The sequence below is a fragment of the Pseudonaja textilis genome, chromosome 2 (genome assembly GCF_049901715.1).
Source record: "Pseudonaja textilis isolate UNSWEBS1 chromosome 2, rPseTex1.2, whole genome shotgun sequence".
Taxonomy (NCBI): Eukaryota; Metazoa; Chordata; class Lepidosauria; order Squamata; family Elapidae; genus Pseudonaja; species Pseudonaja textilis.
In genome coordinates, this window is record NC_141991.1 from 130,361,657 (window position 1) to 130,378,125 (window position 16,469).

Consider the following 16,469-nt stretch of genomic DNA (forward strand, 5'->3'; position numbering starts at 1 on the left):
CCTCCCCAGGTGGACCACCATGGCCTGTGTAAGCTCCACTTGCCCAAGTGTGTGAGCAGCGGGCACTCATGTGCTAATGGAGCTGCACATGTGTCTGCCACTCATACAAAATCGTCCCCTCTCCCCCCACCTGCCGGGCTACCAAACTGGAAAGGTTGGGAACTGCTGTTATAATCTGCTACTGTATTTCCCCGAAAATACAACCGATCCCAAAAGTAAGTCCTAGCTTGATCCAAGCCGAAGTCCAAATGCCCTGCCCACTTCTTCAGCAGCCGCTTACACACACACACACACATACACACATGCACCCAATATAAACCCTACACCCAAAATAAGCCTAACCCACTCTGGGGTGCACAGAGTGGGGTGAGGCGCACGGGTAAAAATTAAGCTAGGTGGGGATGGGGATGGTGGAGCTGCCCTACTTATCAGGCCTCTCACACCCCGACACCTGCCTTGCCCACTCCTTCTGCGGCCACTTGCTGATGCTTGCACATACACACACACACACACACACACACACACACACACACACCAAAAATAAGACCTGGTACTTTTTTTGGTTCTGGAAAAAATATAAAACTGGGTCTTATTTTCAGGAAAACATGGTAGCTGTATTGTGAGAGATTCTACAGATGGCTACCCTGAACAGCTTCTCCCTTCTCCTGACATTAAGCTGCAGTCTGTTAATCTGGCCTGTCTCCAGGAAAGCTTTGTGTTGCCAAAACTCTCACCCACTACTCTTCCTTTTTTTTATAAAAAGTTTTTTATTTTTAACAACAAACAGACAAACATAAACATAAAACAACAAATAAAACCTTTCAATTATACAGTGTGTTGGTTGGTACATATTTCTTGTGCACAATATCTATGGTCTTTTCCTCTTAGATTTAAGTTTGCATTCATATTACATTAATCAATTTTCCATGTCATATTATATTATTACATCATCATTAGACTTTAATTTCAAATCCACATTATCCTTTAGAGCAAATCTCAATTCTTATTAATTTTAATCCATATTATAATTCATTCCATAATAATCAATTATAACATATCATTGCTATTGTATTTTACTTCAATTTCCTACTTTTCTATCCAACCATTGGTAAAATAAATCCCATATCTTAAAATATTATTTTTCTTCTTGTTCTCTCATTGCTAATGTTAATCTACTCATTTCTGCACATTCCATTATTTTCTTAATCATCTCGTCCTCTATCGGAATTTTCTCATTTCTCCAAGTTTGAGCAAATACAATTCTAGCTGTAGTTAAAACATTAATAATCAAATATATCAATTCTCTGTTGTAACCTTCAGATAAAATTCCCAATTAAAATATCTCTGGTTTTAAATCTATGTGCTGTTTTGTCATTTCTTCCAGCCATGTGTATATTTTAGTCCAGTATCTTTTAGCTTCCACACACGTCCACCACATATGGTAATATGGTCCAGGTGTCTGATGACATTTCCAACACTTTGCTGATTTATCCTTGAACATCCTTGCTATTCTTGCTGGGGGCAAATGCCACCTGTAAAACATACAAATTATCTTTATATGCTGTCAACATTGTTAGTTTATAGTTTCTAATCCAAAATTTCTGCCATTTTTCTAGATCTATCCCACATCCAAAATTTTTCCCTCAAGCAATCATTGTTTCTTTAACTTGTTCTTCTTCTAATTTCACTCCTAGTAAATAACCATATAATTTTTAATCGTCCTCTCCTCAGTACCTGTTAAGATTTTATCTAATTCAGTAAGTTCTTTGTAAAACCCTTCTGTCTTACTGTCTTTATCATATCTAGAATGTATTTGCACATATGAATACCAATTCATCCTTATCTCTTGTTCATCTAATTCTTGCTTTGTTTTAAGTTCACCCTTTTCATTTAAAATTTCATTATATCTAATTATGTGTTCCATTTTAAAAACAATTGGATGCGCAAATGCCTCTATAGTTGATAACCAGACTGGTATTTTCATATAATGTTGTTTCCTTATTTTCTCCCATATTAACAATAAAGCATCTCGAATATAATGTCTCCTAAAATACCCATGTGCTTTGCTTTCCTTATACCATAAAAATGCATGCCACCCCAATTGTAAATCATGGCCTTTCACTGTTAACAATCTAGTATTTCTCAAAACAATCCATTCTTTCACCTACATCAGTGTTACTGCCTGGTAGTATAATTCCCAATTGGGTAATCCAAAACCTCCTCTCATTCTAGTGTCCTGTAACAATTTTAATTTAATTCTTGCCTTCTTTCCTTGCCATATATATTTCAACATTATTTTGTTTAAGTCCTCAAAATATTATTTCCCTAATTTAATTGGAATAGTCTGAAACAAATATAATATCCTTGGTAGTATATTCATTTTGATTGTAGATATTCTCCCTATTAGAGATAATTGTAAATTTTCCCATTTTTTTCAAATCTGACACAATTTGTTGTTTTAATTTATAATAATTATCTTCCTTTAATGTTCCACATCTTGCTGTTAGGTGTATTCCCAAGTATTTTACTTTGTTTGTGTTCTGGATATTCAGTCTGTCTGTCAATTCTTTCCTTTGTTTTTCCATCATATTCTTAACTAAGATCTTAGTTTTATCTTTATTTATTTTTAATCCTGCCCCGTCCATATTCTTCTATCTTTTCTATCAATTTAGACGCTGTTTCCAATGGTTCTTCCAATATGAAGACCAGACCATCTGCAAATGCTTGTAATTTATATTCCTTCTTTTTTATTTTCATTCCCTTTATTTCTCTATTTTCCCTAATATTTCTATTTAATACTTCCAAAGTCAATACAAATAACAGTGATGAAAGAGGACATCCTTGTCTAGTTCCTTTTTAATATTAATATTGTCTGTCAAATCTCCATTTATCATTACTTTTGCAAATTGTTTATGATATATTGCCTCAATTGCCTTAATGAATCTTTCTCCAAAGCCCATCTCTTCTATTTACAATAACATAAATTGCCAATTTACATTGTCGAAGGCTTTTTGAGCATCTAAAAATACCAAGGCCATTTGCTTCTCTGGATGTGTGTCGTAATATTCCAACGTATTTAAAATTATTCTCATGTTATCTTTTATTTGCCTCATAGGCAGAAATCCATTTTGATTAGAATGTATAAAGTGATTCAAATATCTTTTAAGTCTTTCTGCCATTACTGAGACAAATATTTTGTAGTCTGCATTCAGTAGGGATATAGGTCTATAGTTTTTTATTTGTTGTAAGTCAGTATCTTCTTTTGGTATAAGAGTAATGTAAGCCTCTATCCATGAATTAGGTATTTTGGTTTTTGACAAAACCTCATTCATTACTTCAAGCATTGTAATGTTTAAAGATTCCTGCAAAGTCTTGTAGAATTCTACTGGTAGCCCATCTGGGCCCGGAGCCTTTCCAGTATTTTGTTGATATATCGCTTCTGTCAGTTCTATCATTATTTTCCCTTGCAACATTATCTTAGTGTCCTCGGGTATTTGGGGTAGCTCTACTTTTTGCAAGTATTGTTTAACTTTTTCTTCTTTGATATTCTCTTGATCATATCACACTTCTTTTTTTTCTTCATTTCCATTACAAACCATTCCGTGCTCATCTATTAATTGTATTATCTTTTTCATTTATCTCCTTTTTCAGTTTATATGCCAGTCTTCTGCCTGGTGTGTTTGCATTTTTGAAGAAGTTCTGTTTAGCTCTCCTGATTTTTTGTGCTAGTTCCTCTTTTTCCATCAATCCCATTTTATGTTTAACTATTTCCATTTGACTTTTAATATCTTTCTTTCTCAAGTTTCTTGTAGACTTCCTATAATATTTGTTGTGTTTGTCTTTTTTAATGTTCCTTCTTTCGTATAGGCCTTTTGGCATAGGCCTTCATAAAACCAATATATATATATGTATGTATGTATGTATGTATGTATATGTATATGTATATGTATATGTATATGTATATGTATATGTATATATATATATGTGGATCTTTGGTTGTTCGGGTTTTCTCCCGCGTAAGATTCGAAGTATCTAGGCAACGTTTCGATAAAGTCTCATTCATCATCTTCAGGCTTCTGTCTTCATTTCTTGCTTCTCAGAGTGATGTGAGATTGCAGCTGCTTCTTCCTTTTAACTGCTAGTGGGGGTGGGACTTGATTGGGTGGGGGCTTGGCTGTGTTCTGATTGGGTGGGGGGGTGTTCTCATTGGTAGGGGGTTTGGCTGTGTTCTGATTGGTTGGGGGGGTTGGCCGTGTTCTGATTGGTTGGAGGTGTGTTCTGTTCAGGTGGGGGCTTGGTTGTGCTCAGGTTGGTCTTAGTTGCTGGGGGATTTGAGTTGGTGAGCTGTGATCTTGCTGTTTGGCTTCGAGTTCGTGGTTGTGCTGCATCTTCATAGTGGGTATCGGTTTGCTTCATGTATGGCTCGGAGGGGTTTGAAGTGGGTAGTGATGCAGCTGCAGTGCAGCTTCTGGTCCATGGTCGTGTCTCATCTTCTGAGTGGGTGTGGGTCTGTTTTCTACATGGAAGTGTGGTGGTGGCATCTTGTGTGGCTCTCATGGGTGTGGGTCTGGTGTCATTCTTCATGTTAGGTACTCGTCTGTTCATGAGGGCGGGTTTCCAAATGGCTGGAAGGCGGGAGGTGTCATCTCGTTTGTTCATGCTGTGTGGGCGTTTTTCTATCTCTATGGCTTCTCAGATTATTCTGCTGTTGAAGTGTTCGGTTTTGGCGATAGTTCTGGTATTTTTAAAGTCAATTTCACCTTTTGCACCTCTACAGGGAGGAAACCCACCATCTGACCAGGACTTATGAAAAACTTGAAGTCCAAAGAGCTTCCATTTTATGTGACCTTGCATTCCTATGCAACTGCCGAGATCAAAATTTAATTCCCACAAGCTTCCAATTGAAATTCCACACCAACACAGCAGCCACCAAATGCATCCTAAAAAGAACAGAATTGGCCCTAATTAGAAATGAACTTCACACAAAAAAGGTTTCTCCTAGACCAAATCAACAAGGATCTCCTCACACTCCACCTCAGACTCAGCAACAAGATTCACCCCCTACTTTGGGACAAATCCAAACAACTCGCTGTCTGGAGAGCCGAAACACAGACCACCCTCAAGACAGACACACACACCAACAAACTCAGGAAACTACAACAACACCAGAAACCAACCTCCCCCCCCCTCACATGAAACAAACAGTGCACAACATCTCAGACAAGATCCTCACCGAAGCTGAAACAAGGTCCTTTCAAAAGGATTCAACTTTGCTGTCGCTCCCAAACACATCCCCACAGAAACCATCATATGCGGAGTTGAAACCAGCCTGACCAAAACTAACCCTGATGATGCTAATAGAATCATACTCGAAATCACCAACAACCTCTGCACTAGCAAACCACCCAAAAGCAACTTATCCAAAGAAGAACAAACTGCACTACTTAACCTGAAAGAAGACACCAGCATGATAATCCTACCAGCAGACAAGGGCAACGCAACAGTGGTTATGAACACATCTGACTACCAAACCAAGTTAACCAACCTACTCCAAGACCCCACATACAAAACCCTAAAGACAGACCCCACCACCTACCTAGAAAAAACTACCAAATCCAAAATAAAAGCCTCCCCCATCAGTGAAGAAATCCAGTAAAGAATCATACCCAGAGAGAAATCATCCAGATGCCCTAAGCTTTATGGTCTCCCCAAGATACACAAAGAAGGAACCCCACTCAGACCAATAGTCAGCTCCATAGGCTCACCTCTACAAAACCTGGCCAAATTTCTCGCCAAACAACTACAGCCCTATGCAGAATCCATCAACTCACACGTAAGAAACTCATTCCAGTTCATCGAGATCATAAAGAAACAAAACTTACAACCCAGCGACCTACTAGTAAGCTTCGATGTCATATCCCTCTTCACCCAAGTGCCAATAAAAGAAGCCTTGACAGCCATCCAAAACAAATACAACCCCCCCCCAAGCACATCCTAGATCTGACCAACCACTGCCTATCCAATACATACTTCACCTACAATGGACAAAAATACAAACAAATAGAAGGAGCACCCATGGGATCACCCCTCTCACCTGTCATCGCAAACCTCTACATGGAACACTTTGAAACACAAGCTCTAGAAAAATACGACCACAAACCCAAACTCTGGCTCAGATACGTAGATGACACCTTCATAATCTGGCCACATGGGAAAGAAAAACTGAACAACTTCCTCACACACCTCAACAGCCTACACCCCAAAATACAATTCACCATGGAAACAGAAGCCAACAATCAACTTCCTTCCTAGATGTCTTGGTATACAAAAGATCCAATGGCTCCCTAGGACACACCATCTACCGGAAGAAAACACATACAAACCGCTATCTACATGCACTCTCACACCACCACCCAGCACAGATCAATTCCGTAGCCGAGACACTCATCTCCAGAACAAAATGCTTAGCCGATGAACAACACCAAAAAACTGAACTACACACTCTCACCAATGTACTAACAGCCAATGGATTCCAAAGAAAGAAGATTACCCACCTAATCCAAAAAGAAACCCCAACCAAAATCCAAGACAGAGAACAAGAAAACGGCAAAGCCCTCCTCCCATATATAAAAGGCACTACAGACAAAATCAGCAAGATCCTCCAAAAACACAACATTAAAACAGCATTCTGCACAAACAGAAAAATATCCACCATCCTAAGAAACCCTAAAGACAAAATTGAGTTAGAAAACCAAGGAGTACACGAAATCCCGTGCACCGCCTGCCCCACCACATACATCAGACAAACTAACAGAAGAATAAGTGCACGCATTGAAGAACACAAGAACTCAATCAAAAAAGAAGAACTGACCTCTTCCCTGGTCCAACACCTCAAAGCCACAGGACATCAGATTGACGTTAAAAATACCAGAACTATCGCCAAAACCGAACACTTCAACAGCAGAATAATCAGAGAAGCCATAGAGATAAAAAAACACCCACACAGCATGAACAAACGAGATGACACCTCCCGCCTTCCAGCCATTTGGAAACCTGCCCTCATGAACAGACAAGTACCTAACATGAAGAATGACACCAGACCCACACCCATGAGAGCCACACAAGATGCCACCACCACACTTCCATGTAGAAAACAGACTCACACCCACTCAGAAGATGAGACACGACCATGGACCAGAAGCTGCACTGCAGCTGCATCACTACCCACTTCAAACCCCTCCGAGCCATACATGAAGCAAACCGACACCCACTATGAAGATGCAGCACGACCATGAACTCGAAGCCAAACAGCAAGATCACAGCTCACCAACTCAAATCCCCCAGCAACTAAGACCAACCTGAGCACAACCAAGCCCCCACCTGAACAGAACACGCTCCAACCAATCAGAACACGGCCAACCCCCAACCAATCAGAACACAGCCAAACCCCTACCAATGAGAACACACCCCCACCCAATCAGAACACAGCCAAGCCCCCACCCAATCAAGTCCCACCCCACTAGCAGTTAAAAGGAAGAAGCAGCTGCAATCTCACATCACTGAGAAGCAAGAGCTGAAGACAGAAACCTGAAGATGATGAATGAGACTTCATCGAAATGTTGCCTAGATACTTCGAATCTTACGCGGGAGAAAACCCGAACAACCAAAGATCCACATACAAATACCCACGAGAACCTCAGAAAATATATATATATATCTCTGTGTGTGTGTGTGTGTGTGTGTGTGTGTGTGTGTGTGTGTGTTTTCTGAGGTTCTCTCAGGTACTTGTATGTGGATCTTTGGTTATTCGGGTTTTCTCCCGCATAAGATTGGAAGTATCTAGATCCAAAGATCCACATAAAAGTACCGCGAGAACCTCAGAAAACAAATATTGCACCTCTATGGGGAGGAAACCCACCATCTGACCAGGACTTATGAAAAACTTGAAGTCCAAAGAGCTTCCATTTTATGTGACCTCGCATTCCTATGCAACTGCCGAGATCAAAATTTAATTCCTACAAACTTCCAATTGAAATTCCACACCAACACAGCAGCCACCAAACGCATCCTAAAAAGAACAGAATTAGCCCTAATTAGAAATGAACTTCACACAAAAAGATCTCTCCTAGACCAAATAAACAAAGATCTCCTCACACTTCACCTCAGACTCAGCAACAAGATTCACCCCTTACTTTGGGACAAATCCAAACAACTCGCAGTCTGGAGAGCCGAAACACAGACCACCCTCAAGACAGACACACACACCAACAAACTCAAAAAGCTACAACAACACCAGAAACAAGCTCCTCCCCCCTCACATGAAACAAACAGTGCACAATATCTCAGACAAGATCCTCACCGAAGCCGAAACGAAGGTCCTTTCGAAAGGATTCAACTTTGCTGTTGCTCCCAAACACATCCCCACAGAAACCATCATATGCGGAGTTGAAACCAGCCTGACCAAAACTAACCCTGATGATGCTAATAGAATCATACTCGAAATCACCAACAACCTCTGCACTAGCAAACCACCCAAAAGCAACTTATCCAAAGAAGAACAAACTGCACTACTTAACCTGAAAGAAGACACCAGCATGATAATCCTACCAGCAGACAAGGGCAACGCAACAGTGGTTATGAACACATCTGACTACCAAACCAAGTTAACCAACCTACTCCAAGACCCCACATACAAACCCCTAAACACAGACCCCACCACCTACCTTGAAAAAACCACCGGATCCAAAATAAAAGCTCCCCCTATCAGCGAAGAAATCCAGCAAAGAATCATACCCAGAGAGAAATCATACAGATGCCCTAAGCTTTATGGTCTCCCCAAGATACACAAAGAAGGAACCCCACTTAGACCAATAGTCAGCTCCATAGGCTCACCTCTACAAAACCTAGCCAAATTTCTCGCCAAACAACTACAGCCCTATGCAGAATCCATCAACTCACACATAAGAAACTCATTCCAGTTCATCAAGATCATAACGAAACAAAACTTACAACCCAGTGACCTACTAGTAAGCTTCGATGTCATATCCCTCTTCACCCAAGTGCCAATAAAAGAAGCCTTGACAGCCATCCAAAACAAATACAACCCCGCCCCCCAAGCACATCCTAGATCTGACCAACCACTGCCTATCCAATACATACTTCACTACAATGGACAAAAATACAAACAAATAGAAGGAGCACCCATGGGATCACCCCTCTCACTTGTCATCGCAAACTTCTACATGGAACACTTTGAAACACAAGCTCTAGAAAAATATGATCACAAACCCACTTCTGGCTCAGATACGTAGATGACACCTTTATAATCTGGCCACATGGGAAAGAAAAACTGAACAACTTCCTCACACACCTCAACAGCCTACACCCCAAAATACAATTCACCATGGAAACAGGCTAACAATCATCTTCCCTTCCTAGGTGTCTTAGTATACAAAAAATCCAATGGCTCCCTAGGACACACCATCTACCAGAAGAAAACACATACAAACTGCTATCTACACGAACTCTCACACCACCACCCAGCACAGATCAATTCCGTAGCCGAGACACTCATCTCCAGAACAAAATGCTTAGCTGATGAACAACACCTAAAAACCGAACTACACACTCTCACTAACATACTAACAGCCAATGGATTCCAAAGAAAGAAGATTACCCACCTAATCTAAAAACAAACCCCAACCAAAATCCAAGACAGAGAACAAGAGAATGGCAAAGCCCTCCTCCCATATATAAAAGGCACTACAGACAAAATCAGCAAGATCCTCCAAAAACACAACATTAAAACAGCATTCTGCACAAACAGAAAAATATCCACCATCCTAAGAAACCCTAAAGACAAAATTGAGTTAGAAAACCAAGGAGTACACGAAATCCCGTGCACCGCCTGCCCCACCACATACATCAGACAAACTAACAGAAGAATAAGTGCACGCATTGAAGAACACAAGAACTCAATCAAAAAAGAAGAACTGACCTCTTCCCTGGTCCAACACCTCAAAGCCACAGGACATCAGATTGACGTTAAAAATACCAGAACTATCGCCAAAACCGAACACTTCAACAACAGAATAATCAGAGGAGCCATAGAGATAGAAAAATGCCCACACAGCATGAATAAACGAGATGATACCTCCCGTCTACCAGCCATTTGGAAACCCACACTCATGAACAAACAAGTACCTAACATGAAGAATGACACCAGACCCACACCCACGAGGGCCACACAAGATGCTACCACCACAATTCCACATAGAAAGCAGACTCACACCCACACAGAAGATGAGATATGACCATGGACCAAAAGCTATACCGCAGCTTCATCACTACCCACTTCAAACCCCTCTGACCCATACACGAAGTGAACTGATGCCCACCATGAAGATGTGGCACGACCACGAACACGAAGCCAAACAACAGGATCACAGCTCACCAGCTCAAATCCCCCGGCAACTAAGACTAACCTGAGCACAACCAAGCCCCCACCTGAACAGAACACACCCCCAGCCAATCAGAACACAGCCAACCCCCCAACCAATCAGAACACAGCAAAACCCCCAACCAATGAGAACACACCCCCAGCCAATCAGAACACAGCCAAGCCCCCACCCAATCAAGTCACACCCCCACTAGCACCAGCAGTTAAAAGGAAGAAGCAGCTGCAAGCTCACATTACTCCGAGAAGCACAAAGCCGAAGACACAAGCCTGAAGTTGATGAATGAGACTTCATCGAAACGTCGCCTAGATACTTCCAATTTTACGCGAGAGAAAACCCGAATAACCAAAGATCCATATATATATGTCTGTGTGTGTGTGTTTTCTTAAGTTTTTGCGGGTACTTACATGTATGGTATTCAGCTTCATCAGGCTTCTGTATGATGATGGCAGATGAGATTCTGCTGAAACGTTGTTACAACTTTAAAAGGACAACTATAATGACGTGGGAAAATACCCGAACAAAGCTGAATACCATACATGTAAGTACACACAAAAATTATCAATGGAAATCAAATTTAGCCTGGGCATGCTCCTGATGAGGTGGCAGATGGTCTCCTGTGCGATCTCCTCCCACACTAAAGCATCCCCCAACTCCTGGACAGTCTGTGGTGCAACGTGGCACTGGTGGATGGAGCGAGACATGATGTCCCAGATGTGCTCAATTGGATTCAGGTCTGGGGAACGGGCGGGCCAGTCCATAGCATCAATGCCTCTATCTTGCAGAAACTGCTGACACACTCCAGCCACATGAGGTCTAGCATTGTCGTGCATTAGGAGGAACCCAGTGTGAACCGCACCAGCATATGGCCTCACAAGGGGTCTGAGGATCTCATCTCGGTACCTAATGGCAGTCAGGCTACCTCTGGCAAGCACATGGAGGGCTGTGCAGCCCCCTAAAGAAATGCCATCCCACACCATTACTGATCCACTGCCAAAACGGTCATGCTGGAGGATGTTGCAGGAAGCAGAACATTCTCCACGGTGTCTCCAGACCCTGTCACGTCTGTCAAATGTACTCAGTGTGAACCTGCTTGCATCTGTGAAGAGCACAGGGTGCCAGTGGTGAATTTGCCAATCTTGGTGTTCTCTGGCAAATGCCAAACGTCCTGCACATTGTTGGGCTGTAAGCAAAACCCCCACCTGTGGATGTAGGGCCCTCATACCACCCTCATGGAGTCTGTTTCTGACCATTTAAGCAGCCACATGCACATTTGTGGCCCTCTGGAGGTCATTTTGCAGGGTTCTGGCAGTGCTCCTCCTGTCCCACCTTGCACAAAGGCGGAGGTAGCGATCTTGAGGCTGGGTTGTTGCTCTCCTACAGCCAATTCCACATCTCCTGATGTACTGGTCTCTCTCCTGGTAGTGCCTCCATGCTCTGGATACTACGCTGACAGACACAGCAAACCTTCTTGTCACAGCTTGCATTGATGTGCCATCCTGGATGAGCTGCACTACCTGAGCCACTTGTGTGGGTTGTAGACTCTGTCTCATGCTACCACTAGAGTGAAAGCACCACCAGCATTCAAAAGTGACCAAACCATCAGCCAGAAAGCATAGGAACTGAGAAGTGGTCTGTGGTCACCACCTGCAGAACCACTCCTTTATTGGGGATGTCTTGCTAACTGCCTATGCTTTCCACCTGTTGTCTATTCCATTTGCACAACAGCATGTGAAATTGAGTGTCAATCAGTGTTGCTATCTAAGTGACAGTTTGATTTCACAGATTGACCTGGAGTTACATTGTGTTGTTTAAGTGTTCCCTTTATTTTTTTCAGCAGTGTGTGTGTGTGTGTGTGTGTGTGTGTGTGTGTGTGTGACCTCTAGATGGCAGTGTTGCTTATCTTTCTCATTTATTTCTACTGTATCCAATAGGTTCTAATCAAGTATCCTTTTGAAAAGTAAAAGTAAAAAGGGAAAAATAGTTTTAAGTTTAGCAATAAAAATTGAAAGTAATCTTCAATTAATTCTTATTTGAAAATCCAGTCCAGTAATGAAAAAAAAATATTTAAAAAAATAAGAAAAAAGTTTAAAATAGTCCAAATAACATTTGACAGCTAGCATTATGTTCTATTTCACCGCTGTTCTCCACTTTTCTGTCTTATTTCTTCTAAACACTCTTTCCCCTTAGGGTGCTCTGATTTTGGTAGGAAAAAAAAAGGAAGTTCTCACCCAAACCTCCGATCTTTCTTTCTGGGACTGTCACAGCTTTCTAGCAGCTTTAATAGCCACTTCCCTCCACTGCCAAATTTCAGGAGCTTTCCTGGATCAACCAGGGACATTGTGATGTCCCTGGGATTGACAGGATGTGCTCCCTTTACTCACCATCGCTCCGGGACAGTGACTGTCCAGCTGTGGGGGTTTCGGCGGCTTTCCCAGGAGCTCCGGAATTGCTGTCGTTCCACTGCTATGTCAGCCCCGCCCTCCCTTCACTACTACTTTTCCAAGTGCACATTCCATCACACCATGTGGGACAGTGATTTATTGTGGTTTTTTACAACCCAGCATTATCCTCATCTGTCCAGCTGGAACTCTTGTCTTGAATAATTATGGAAAGAAATGACACCAGGTCAGGGAATGCTTGGTTAGAAGCTGGCTCTCAAGTAGCAGTTGGTTCCTTGAATTATCAAAAGATTCAAGTGGCTAGTAAGTCATTGTAGAATTTACTCTCTTTTTTTTTCTTCACACAGTTTTGAAGTTCTTCCAAAATCTCAGGGAAAACAGCAACAAGAACCTCTTCTTGGTCACTGATTGCATAGAGCATGCCCTGACCTCCCGCTACCCTCGTGCTCGCTACAGTGGTGGATTGGATGCCAAACTCTTCTACCTTCCAGTGTCTTACTTGCCCAGCTCAGTAGCAGACTTCATAGTGACCTACACTTGGCCAAAACCAGCGCAAGTAATGTCAGGATGAACCCACAAACCATAGCTTCCTGTTAAGGGTTTAATATCCGAACCCAAGTGGTCCTCGACTTGCAACGGTTCATTTAGTGACTGTTTGAAGTTACAATGGCTCTGAAAAAAAAAGGACTTACGACCATTTTTCACACTTAACAGCACCCCCATGGTCAAAATTCAGACGTTTGGCAACTGGCTCATATTTATGATGTGATTTCCTTTTGCAACCATCTGACAAGCTAAGCCAAAGAGAAAGCCAGATTCCCTTAACAATCAGTGTTACTAATTTAACTACTGCAGTGATTCACTTAATAACTGTGGCAAGAAAGGTCGTAAAATGGAGCAAAATTCATTTAACAACTGTCTCGCTTAGCAATGGAAATAGAATAGAAAAGAGCTGGAAGGGACCTTGGAAGTCTTCTAGTCCAGTTCCCTGCTCTGCCAGGAGATCCTATATACCATTTCAATGTTGGGTTCAATTGACGTCATAAGTTGAGGACTACCTGTATAATGCAGAATCACTGATATGTAGAAAGAGAGCCAATTATTTCATCAGCTCTGAACTGTTGGGTCATATAGCTTAAGCTGCCTTGCAACACTAATTGACCTGAGTGGGTGTTCTAGAAATCGTAACAGATGCACTTTCTGCAGCTGTATGACCTGGCCTAGCAAGGCTTATGGATTATACAGAATCCTAGCACCAATTTCTAGAAAAGCAGTAAACCACCACACATTTCTGATGACATTTTTTGATCAGTGTTTTTGTTTATAAAAATGAATTTAAAGAAAGCTTGGAAAAAATACTTTCTGGAATAAAATTATATTTGAAATGACAAAACTGATTTGTGATTTCATGTTATGCTTTAATCCTACCTAGTAGGAATGGCGGCAAAACTTCCATACTGTATGGGATAAGAATTGGATTTCATCTTGCAGGTTTTTTCAAACAACATCATCCAAAAAAGCTGCCAGATACGCTTTCTATTTAAAGCATTATGTTGTGGTCCACCGGCGACTTGCAGAGCTGGCAGCGGAGTAGGACAGTGGGGAGGAACATGGGCCAGTTCTGGAGTCTGGGAGGACTCAGATGAGGGATCTCCATCCAACACAGAGATGGGGCCAGGGCCACCTGAGAGTTGTGTGCTGACTCTGGAGCATCCAGAATCTGACATCAGCAAGGCAGAGGAACAGGGGGAGCCTGTTCCCAGTGCACACTTGCGCAGAGCTGTCAGAAGGCAAGAACAGTTAAGACAAAAGGGGCGACTTGGGAGTAAGGCTTGGAGATGATTGGCCCTTCCCATAAGACATAAAGGAGGAGCAAAGGGACATGAGCCTTTGCAGGAAGCAATTTTGTTCGTTCTGGTCGGTTTAAAATCTGAAGCTCCTTGCTGACTTTGTGCTCCGTTTGGCCTTGTACAGCTAATTGGCAATTTAGTCTTTGGCAGCATTTCAAGGGAGATAAAGGTGGGTGCTTATCAGCCTTATCTCGAAAGACTGTGTCAGACTTCTGTTGGACTATTCATAAACTGTTTGGGATTTATTACAGGCTGTGAATGCATATAATTCACAGCCATTGAAATAATTAAAAAAAGGTTTTTGGGAACAGCGTGTGGTTGTTACTGTCTCAGGAAGCCTTGGTCAGAACACTTTAGCATAAAACTCTTCATTATAGTCTACAAGTTTAAGTCATAAAAGAATGCCACCCTTTCATACCTGAGCCCCAGCACAAATGTTGAAGTAGCGCTATTTACATCATGAGCCATGCCTACTGGGAGAAGAGGAGAATAAATGATGATGTGCATGATAACATAATTGAATGAGTACTGAATGCTGTGCCAGATATTGGGACACAAATATTCTAAGAATTGACATTTGCATGATTAATGCCCTTGTGCTCATGTCATTATTTTTGCAACAACACAGTTTACTATGGAGGCTGCTGTGAAAGAGAGGCAGAAATAATGGCTTTCATAGAATTTGTTTAAAAGTATTCTTACCCTATCTGTTATGCTATCTAGCTTCCATATCTAGTAGCTTTTATTTATTTAACATCATTTATAGCATGGGGCATAGTAAGATGGAATATTGTATTAGATTAATTTGATTTAATATTTATTGGGACATGCAACAGCTACAGAGGATATTTAAATATGGTTAGAATAGAATTTTGGCTTTATCAACGTTGTAAATAGAGTTCTGCTATCTGTTAAAGTTCATAAATGTATTTTTGAAGCTCTCATGCAACATCATTAAGAATTATTATTATTATTATTAGGTCAATCTGTTTGGGTCAAGTAATCAATTTTTAATTAAATATTTTAGGTTCAGATTAGGCAAAACAAAGCATGGGTGATGATGGATTTATTTCAAGTTTGTTTTTTAGCTATGGTAATACTGGTTACAGATACATCCAGGAATGCACCAGGCCTCAACAAGAGAAAGCACAGCAAATAAAAAATAGCCTGTAACATATACCAGAATTCCTCCCACACACACACTCCCGAAGACCGGTCAGTTTAATCAGACATCAGAGACAGAATGGAGGTAAAAGACATGTGCCAATTACAGAAGTCAAACCTGTCAATTAAAACAGTTCCTGTGATGACCCAAGATGGGATACAAAATAAACACAGTGACAAAAAACAGGTGAAGCCCCTTTTATTCCTTCATTTTGCTTCCAAGCTCCAAATATCCTTGACTGGAGACAAAAAACTCCCACACGAGCAGTTACAAGAAGGAGGAAATGCTGTTTAAATTATAAAGAGTAAAAAAACAACACAAACCAGGCAAGATAAGGGCTTGAAGACGTTCACAGATATCAGAACGCACACTGGGAAGGATACCAAACTCAGAAGGGAACAATAAACGAGAGATATTTCCATGCTTTGTTTCCAGCACTGGCCCTTACGCATGTCCATCCTCTTATCCAGTTGTCACATCTGCAGCCCATGAAGAGGATCAATGCCCTCTCCTCCCCTGTAGACCACATCTCTCCCTTATCCTCTCCTCCCTGCGTGCCGTAGGATGGAGAGGGGATGGGCCTGAGTCCTCCTCT

General features: G+C 41.5%; 1 protein-coding gene across 3 annotated transcripts in view; it reads left to right on the forward strand.

Annotated features, from left to right (window-relative positions):
* The window catches only part of LOC113445490 (17-beta-hydroxysteroid dehydrogenase type 6-like), a 38,568-nt gene extending 24,316 nt beyond the window's left edge, over positions 1 to 14,252 (forward strand). For all 3 annotated transcript variants that reach the window (XM_026714671.2, XM_087925263.1, XM_087925262.1), the window contains exon 5: positions 13,207 to 14,252. In XM_026714671.2, coding sequence (XP_026570456.1) covers positions 13,207 to 13,430 — 224 coding nt within the window. In that variant the 3' untranslated portion in view covers positions 13,431 to 14,252. The remainder of the gene's footprint in view (positions 1 to 13,206) is intronic.
* Positions 14,253 to 16,469: the final 2,217 nt, after the last annotated feature.